At 32.0% G+C, this 9,353-nt stretch overlaps 1 protein-coding gene across 1 annotated transcript; it reads left to right on the top strand.

Annotated features, from left to right (window-relative positions):
* On the top strand, positions 1 to 7,696 carry LOC104102784 (beta-galactosidase 13-like). Its single transcript, XM_009610608.4, has 18 exons — positions 1 to 326; positions 409 to 504; positions 965 to 1,077; positions 1,178 to 1,244; positions 1,379 to 1,471; positions 1,653 to 1,796; positions 1,952 to 2,046; positions 3,674 to 3,779; positions 3,878 to 3,962; positions 4,069 to 4,187; positions 4,488 to 4,658; positions 4,758 to 4,936; positions 5,019 to 5,128; positions 5,587 to 5,696; positions 5,849 to 5,956; positions 6,052 to 6,159; positions 6,611 to 6,756; positions 6,864 to 7,696. Exons 1-18 carry the CDS (start codon positions 144 to 146, stop codon positions 7,342 to 7,344), a joined length of 2,514 nt encoding a protein of 837 aa, XP_009608903.1. The 5' UTR covers positions 1 to 143; the 3' UTR covers positions 7,345 to 7,696.
* The last annotated feature ends 1,657 nt before the right edge of the window (positions 7,697 to 9,353 follow it).

The raw sequence follows: 9,353 nt of genomic DNA, 5'->3' as shown, positions 1-9,353 counted from the left end.
AGTAAATTAATCTCTTTACATTGCATAGGATAATTCAAGAATGGTTATCCGCCGGCATCAAAATAGCCTCTTATCTCTTTCATTTACACTCACTATCCAAAACTAAAAATAAAATATTAGTACTTAAAAAAACAAAAAACAAAATGGCTAAACAAAATCAGATATTATTAACGTTAGCCCTCCTGATTTTCTCGTTGATTTCATCGGCGACCGGAGCCGCCGAAAAGCCACGTGGCGTCACTTACGATAGTCGTTCCTTAATCGTCAATGGAAACAGAGAATTGTTCTTTTCTGGTTCGATTCACTATCCTCGTAGCCCTCCTGAGGTAACTTAAAATTCTCAATTGCCAGTCTTTTAATTTTGACATGTTTAATACCAGCAATTTATTGATTAATTTTTTTCCCCAGATGTGGCCAGACATTATCAGGAAAGCTAAAGAAGGAGGTATTAATCTCATTCAGACCTATGTGTTTTGGAACATTCACGAGCACATTCAAGGCCAGGTAAACACTACCTCGATCCTGTTAGAGACGAATTTAAAATTTATAAATCTTAGAGAGTTCAGAATGAATGAAATATAAACATACAAACATAAAATCTTTTTGTATATGTACTAATGCATAATCAAGCCAAAAAGTTTTGGTTGAACTTACAAAACCTACTTTAATTCAAGGGTGTCCAAATGAAAATCCTTCCATTCAAAAATTATTGTGTAAATAGGGCAAAAATAAATTTGCTGCATATATAAAAATTGTTGAATCTCCTTTTCATAAAAGAAGATTCTAGTGTATAGTTGTCACACAGCTTTGAATTCCAAATGTATCACTCTTGCAATTTCTTTTTCTTTTTTAAATTATCTTTTAAGAATTCTTGGCTTTACCACGGTCTACTCTTGTCTAAATGATTTAAGTTTTTATTTTTGTAAAGAGCATATCGAGAATCTTTGTTGTGTTTTATTTGCAGTTCGATTTTGAAGGAAATTATGACATTGTCAAGTTTATCAAAGAGATCGGTAAACAGGGCCTGTATGTAACTCTGAGAATTGGTCCTTACATTGAAGCAGAATGGACTTCAGGGTATACACGATATTAGTTAACTTTTTGATGTTTTGTTAATTTTCTCTACTTTTTTGTCCTTATTTTGATTATGGCCTAATGAATATTGATAATGAAACAGAGGGTTCCCATACTGGCTAAGAGAAGTTAAAAATATCACATTCCGTTCTTATAACGAGCCATTCGTGGTATGTAATCGATCACAATATCGTGCATGCATGCAAAAACATATAAAAATTGCTCTTGATTAATAATAAACTTACTTCTTAATGACTAATTAAGTCATTTTGTTCCCTCTTTTTTTATTTTCTCCACTTTGCAGTACCACATGAAAAAATACGCAGAAATGGTCATTGAGCTGATGAAAAAGGAGAAATTGTTTGCGCCTCAAGGAGGTCCCATCATCCTGGCACAGGTCTCTTCCTAATTTATTTACCGTTCGGGTTATCGGTTAAATCGAAATTTGCAACGTTGCTTCTTGATATGTGATCATGATTGACTATTGAATTTGTGTGACCAACTTATCTTAAACGGCTAGAGATCGAACATTTATTTAATTAATTATATCTTTAATGATAGCGTACTAATCGTGACAGATAGAAAATGAGTACAATAATGTCCAGCTAGCTTATAAAGAAAACGGAAAGAAATATATTGAGTGGGCAGCAAATATGGCTGTGGGATTATACAATGGAGTCCCCTGGATCATGTGCAAGCAAAAGGATGCCCCTCCATCTGTGGTAATATTCATTTTGTTCTGGAAAATGATTATTACCATTTCATTACAAGGCAACCAAATTGATAGTAGGAAAAAGTTAGAAAGTAAAAATAAAAATAAAAAATTGTTTAAAAACTCTTCTTTTTCTTCCTTTCTTTTTTCCTATGATTTCTGCAGATAAACACATGCAATGGAAGGCATTGTGGGGATACTTTCACAGGCCCTAATGGTCCCAACAAACCTTCTTTGTGGACTGAAAATTGGACTGCGCAGTAAGTATAATCTTTTCTTAATGTCTAATGGAATTAAAGATATATAAGTAAACGGCATAAAAGAATTTTCACTATCAATGTAGTTTAACTTGTGATAGTTGGTCAGTTAATTTTTTTTTTTTGTGTGTGCTATCAATGTAGTTTAACTAATTTCACTTATAGTCATCCAACTTATCATTTATTTCACAAAAGTCACTTAACTATTTTTCATCACTTAAAAGTCATTCAACTTTACATTTGTAACTTAAAAGTCATTCTAATTCAAAATCTACAAAATATCCAATAAAAAATATGACATGACATTAAATTTAATTAAAAAATCTAACAATAATGCCACATAAACTTAAATAGAACATATCTAAGTTAGACCAATTTGTTTTTCAGCCCGATTTGACCTATAACCAAAATGGATTATTAATATTTGAATAATTAACTGGACTGGCACTTTGATTTTGTGGTTAATTTGTAGAAAAAGAAGTCTAAGAAATTTAAGAAAAATTAGGTCTTTTGAATTTATCTTTAGGTTTTGGTAGTACATTTACGGCCAATGACACAATATGTTGTCTCTTTCTTTTGTCCAAATTATCGCTATAGTATGTCTACGATTGTGGTGTGTATTGACAATTTTTACTATGCAATTTCATTAAGGGTGTTTCTTACTGAGCAATATTTTTATCTGTTAGTATTGCTTAATAAATAATTTTTTGATTTTAATGGAATAGTAATTTGTGAAAATAGGTTCTTATTAGCTTGTTGTTCTTGTCTGTTAGTGGTACATTTAATTGTTATGTGAGATTGAAATGGTAGTATTTTAACTTCATGAAAAATTATAAAATGATATGAAGGATGTAAAAACTGGTTCTGTACTAGTTCTGTTAAGATTTTTAATGAAATTATAGGTGGTGGTATTAAAGTTATTATGTAACAAATTAAGTAAGATATTTTTAGTACAAAATAATTATTCTCTTCTTTTCCTTCTAATTGTCAAAATATTAAAACTCATTTGGGTTATGGGCAAATCGGGCTGAACAAGAAATAGGTCTAACTTAGATATGGTCTATTTAAGCTTATGTGGCATTATTGTTAGATTTTTTAATTAAATTTAATGCCATGTCATATTTTTTATTGGATATTTTGTAGGTTTTGAACTAGAATGACTTTTAAGCTACAAAGGTAAAGTTGAATGACTTTTAAGTGATGAAAAATAGTTAAGTGACTTTTGTGAAATAAATGATAAGTTGGATGACCATCAGTGAAATTAACCCTGATAATTAGTCAGTTATCATTCCTACCAGATTATCAATTGATTCTTATTATAGGTATTTATATGTAATTACCTTGTACTTCACTTGATTATATAAATATTTTTTACACTGACGGTGAACATAATAAGGGTTTACTTCTAGATACTATTTTGATAGCTTAGAAAAAGTTTACACTCAACTCATATTATAGGTAATTAGTGATGATTATCTCGAATTAGTGGGATTAATAACCCAAAAAATAAAGGTGAATAGCCTTCTATAGCAGGTTATATTGCTCTAACAACATAAATATTTATCTGTCTAATATTTGGTAGTTTTATATCTGTATTTAAACTGCTAAAGTTGACAAAAATGAAGTACAGGTATAGAACTTATGGAGATCCTCCAGCACAAAGATCAGCAGAAGATCTTGCTTTTTCTGTGGCTCGTTTCTTTGCAAAGAATGGAACTCTTACAAACTATTACATGGTATTTTATTATTATTTACTCATCAACTTTTAGCCTATAGTCTATCGAAGTATAATTTTGAATATGATTTAAATTAATTTTCCTTTTTTTTTTTCCAGTACTATGGTGGAACCAACTTTGGAAGAACAAGCTCTTCTTTCGTGACTACTCGTTATTATGATGAAGCCCCTCTTGATGAATTTGGTAATTAGGCTCATCTTAAGCTTTATTTTGAAAAGTACAATCAATTAATAGTACCATTCAACCATTATTTGATTTAATCAAAGATTGAGTATATGGCTCTTATTAGGTTTAATGAGGGATCCCAAATGGAGTCACTTGAGAGACTTGCACAGGGCATTAAGATTGTCGAGAAGAGCTCTTCTTTGGGGTACTCCCACCGTACAAAAGATTAACGAGAATCTTGAGGTGATTAAGGACTTCTTAACTCATAACCAGCTTTAATTTAACGAACATTTAGCAGTAATTTATAGTAAGTTTTATGTACTGATAATGTATAAGTTTTTATACACCAAGCAACAATATATAACTCTTATAGCAAATATATGTGGTAACATGAACAATAGAGTGATAACTTACATTTGCAAATTGAGCTGATGGTGTAACAAAATTTATACTATCAGTATATAAAACCTAAATTTAATAGTACTAATAGTAATATTATGTACTTGAGTATGGAAGTTTACATGTTTGATACATAAAATGTAGATCACTGTCTATGAGAAGCCTGGACCTGATCATATGTGTGCTGCCTTTTTGACCAACAACCACACAAAGTTACCATCCAACATTACATTTAGGGGAGCAGAATATTACTTGCCTGAGAAATCAATTAGCATTCTTGCTGATTGTAAGACTGTGGTTTACAACACTCAAACGGTAAGAATCCTACTTTATGTGAAGAATCAAGATAATCAGAAAATTGATATGATTGAAGATTTTAGAATTTTCTTATCACAATCAAAATTATATATACAGGTTGTTTCGCAACATAATTCAAGAAACTTTGTTCCGTCGGAGAAAGCAAAGAATCTAAAATGGGAAATATATCAAGAAAAAGTACCAACAATACATGATTTGGCACTTAAGAACAGGGATCCCTTGGAACTTTACAGTTTGACCAAAGATAAATCTGACTATGCTTGGTACAGCACAAGGTAATTAAATTAATCTATTTGATATTGTTTTTATTTGATTATTCGACTTTACTCTAAATACTTTTATTCTTGTATAACACAGCATCAACCTTGATCGACGTGACTTGCCCATGAGACCTGATATTCTCCCTGTATTGCAAATTGCAAGTATGGGCCATGCATTGGTTGCCTTTGTCAATGGACAATATGTTGGTAGGTTTTCTTATACAAATACCCTTGTGACATTCTCTTTGGGTGTGTGTGATATATCAGAAAATATTATTGGAGAAAATATTTTTCTCATCTTTTGATGTTTGGTTCTCAACAAATATTTTTCCGGGACAACATTTTCTATTAAAAGGGAGAAAATGATTTGCCACGTTTGGATAGAAGTCATTTTCCTTCATGCTTTAACAAACACTAAAATATTTGTTTCAATCAAACATTATTCGGTATGCTAATATTTGAACCAAACATTAAAAAATATTTTCCAGGAAAATATATTTTCAAAAAATAAGTCATTTTGCGAAATTGTTTTGTGAAAAATGTCTTATGTTGCATCAAACACACCTTCTTTGTAAATTGGTTAGCCATTGACGAGAAAACTTATTTTTACAATAGTCATGTGCCAAAAAATGCTTAATATTTGTTTCGGAATTACATACCTTTAGGGTTTGGGCACGGGAACAATATCGAGAAGAGCTTCGTCTTCCGGCAACCAGTCGTCTTGAAACCTGGAATCAATCACATCACCCTTTTAGCTGAGACAATTGGATATCCGGTACTATTTCTTTCTTAATAATTTCTTTTTTCCCTCACATGATGTACGGTAGCTCCCTACTAGCATTTTTTAATTTTCAAGACTCGAACCTGAGACCTAAAAAAGAGAATAAAAAGACAGAAGAGAATTAATGTTGATGAATATAATTACAGAATAGCGGAGCCTATATGGAAAAGAGGTTTGCAGGACCCCGTGGTGTGACACTTCAGGGTTTAATGGCTGGAACTCTTGATATCACTTTGAATGTTTGGGGACATGAGGTATACATATTCACACATATTTAGTAATTATTTAATAATCCTTGACAACGTTTAATCAAATGTTAAATCGACTAGTAAAAATTCTTTTATTTCAGGTTGGTGTATATGGAGAAAAAGAACAATTATTCACAGAAGAAGGTGCAAAGAAAGTGAAATGGAATTCCTTAGCTGGTCCGCCACCAGGACCTGTTACTTGGTTGAAGGTAAGCTTAAATAGATTTTTTTTTCCTTCTTAAGTTCCATTATGTATTTTTATACATTTCTCACCATCAAGAATACATTACCCAATGTGGCAATGTATTAGAAAGAATTGAAGACCCATATAGAGTGAAAATCTCATGTACGGTTTTGTAGAATGTTGGAAAAGACCACTTATCTATTACCTTTTTGCTATCACCCCAAAAAACTTAGGTAATAGTGAAGCTTCGTAGTGTTTTTTTATTCCGGTGTAGGTAGTTTGTATCTTCATGTAAATACATATCTATTTTACTGATTCTTTCAATGCCTAAATCATTGCGCCTTTTGTTTGATGTTCAAGTATTATTGTTTAGTCCGTTCATATCATTCATACATAGTAATTTGATCTAAGGTTTTAAAATTCGTTGATCCTATATTTCAATTACTAATATATTTCTTTTTCTTTGTGTGTTACAGACATATTTTGATGCCCCAGAAGGCACTGATCCAGTGGCCTTGAGAATGGACAAAATGCAAAAAGGTATGATGTGGGTCAATGGTAAAAGCCTTGGTCGTTACTGGGCATCTTTCCTCTCTCCTCTTGGACAGCCCACTCAATCTGAGTAAGTATTCCATGAAATTCCCCCCCCCCCCAAAAAAAAAAAAAAAGCGACCACATATATCAATTGGTCAAATATGATAACAAATATGAAAATTATGAATTGATCAGGTATCATATTCCAAGAGCATTTTTGAAGCCAAACAATAATCTCCTAGTTGTTTTTGAAGAAACTGGAGGTCACCCAGAAATAATTCAAATAGTAACAGTGAACAGAGACACAATCTGCAGTATGATCACCGAATATCATCCTCCAAATGTTAAGTATTGGGAGAGATCTAGAAGTAAATTTCGCGCCGTCGTAGAAGATCTCAAAGCAGGAGCTCACTTAACTTGCCCAGACGATAATGTGATCGAGAAAGTTGAGTTTGCTAGTTATGGTGATCCAGATGGTGCATGTGGAAATTTCTACATGGGAAATTGCACATCACCTAATAGTATTAAAGTAGCAGAAAAGTATTGTTTGGGAAAACACACATGTTCTATCCCAGTTGAGAGAGAGGTTTTTGACGAGCCAAACAAGGACCCATGCCCTAATATTTTCAAGACTTTGGCTGTCCAAGTCAAGTGTGTTGTACCAAAGAAGAATTAATTACCTCACTTTCTTTGGTTTATAATAGATAGGTTGAAGATTGTGACATGTAGCCAGAGGCGGATTCAAGATTTTAATTCTATCGGTTTAGTACTCGAATATCATTCCCGGTACACCTTGATTAGGAGCTTCAGTTTTGTTAACTACTGTAAATTCTATAAGCATTCGCTATCGGCCAACATGTGATTGACTTGGCGAGATAGGTTAAGCATTGAGTTGTTGTGATTTAGGACTAGAGGTTTATAACAGATACTGTGGAAGCTTCTCTTGTATTTCTTCCCTTACTATCACATGTCGGGCTATGACCCTTTTCCATCATGTTGTATATATAATGAAATCTTTAGGAGCTCAATTGATTCACTGTGGGTGGGTAAATATATATGAGCTGTTTGGAGTGTAACTGAATGATGCATCTCACTTGTTTTGTAAACATGACGCCTATGGGTCTTTTGCTTGTTGCTTATTTTATTAAGCTGACGCATGTTGATACAGGTCGCTTGGCCACATAATATATGCTTTAGGGTAGGTTATACGACGGGGGTTAAGGGTAGACTGGACGTCACCTCCGAGATAAGGTTAAAAATTTGACTTTACTAAACAAGTGAGAAAGTGACTTTCTATTTTATTTGTCAAGCGCGCCAATTGCAATAAAAAAAACATCACTAATTTTAAATAGAAAGTGCTTCAAAAGACACTGGTTAACTTAACACTGACAACATAGTTACACTACTAAAAATCTGCTAAAAACCTGACCAACTATTTCCGACCAACGTTGGTCGGTCAAAAAAAGCGACCAAAAACCGTCCAGGTTGGACGAAAACTGGGAAAAAAAAAATTATATTTTTTTAAAACTAAATAACGACCAATGTTGGTCGGTAAATTGGTCAACGAATTGACCCAGCTGGTCAGACAAGAAAATTTTGGATTACCGACCAACGTTGGTCGGTAATCTGGATCCAATTTTTTAAATTTTAATAATTATTTTATTATTTAAAATATTTTATAATATTTAAGAATTTATATTTAAAATTACCGACCAACGTTGGTCGGTTAATGTAGGGGAAGCATTTACCGACCAACTTTGGTCGGTAATTATTATTTTCTGCAAAATAACCGACCAAAGTTGGTCGGTTATTACGTCAAAAGTTGGTCGGTTATTACGTCAACATTGATCAAACTTTCGAATTACTTTTATATTTACTATCTAAATAATATAAATGTAATTCGTTAACACTTTTGCAATACAAATAATGAATACACTAACATATACTATATATAACATGCTATTTGTAAATTGATTCATCGACTTATAACTTACTTAGATGCATAGATGAATATTAAAAACAAAACGTTTGACCTATATCGACTAATAGTAAAAACGAAACGTCTCGACTTATATCGATTAATCTAGCTATGCCATGCATTATTAGTGATGAATAAATGAAAAATAAAAGAATTAATACTAAACATCTTTGACACACACACACACACACACACACACACACATACACACACACACATATATATATATATATATATATATATATATATATATATATATGGGTCACAAATTAAATAAACGAAAGAAGCTATTAGTATTAAGTAAACGAGTTAAATTAATAGGTCAAACATGGTCAAACTTTAACAAGCTATATATATACACACTAACATATGCTATAACAAGCTATATATATAGTTAAAGTATTACAGTGAAGTGTGTTTGTGTGTGTATATATATATATATAAGAACACGAAGCGCTAGGACCACAGGGTCGGGTTCTTTTAGGGATAGACTTGGGAAGATACTAATTAGTATATATACTTTATCATCAAATATATCTATTTGTAAATTGATTCATCGACTTATAACTTACTTAGATGTATCGATGAATATTAATCGATGATTCATCAAAACATCTCGACCTATATATCGATTAATCTATGTCATGCATTATTAGTGATGAACGAATGAAAAAAGAAGTTATTAGCATCAATTACAATATAGTGTA

Source organism: Nicotiana tomentosiformis, chromosome 1 (genome assembly GCF_000390325.3).
Source record: "Nicotiana tomentosiformis chromosome 1, ASM39032v3, whole genome shotgun sequence".
Taxonomy (NCBI): domain Eukaryota; kingdom Viridiplantae; phylum Streptophyta; class Magnoliopsida; order Solanales; family Solanaceae; genus Nicotiana; species Nicotiana tomentosiformis.
Note: the sequence above shows the minus strand (reverse complement) of the source record. Positions and strands in the feature narration are given on the sequence as shown.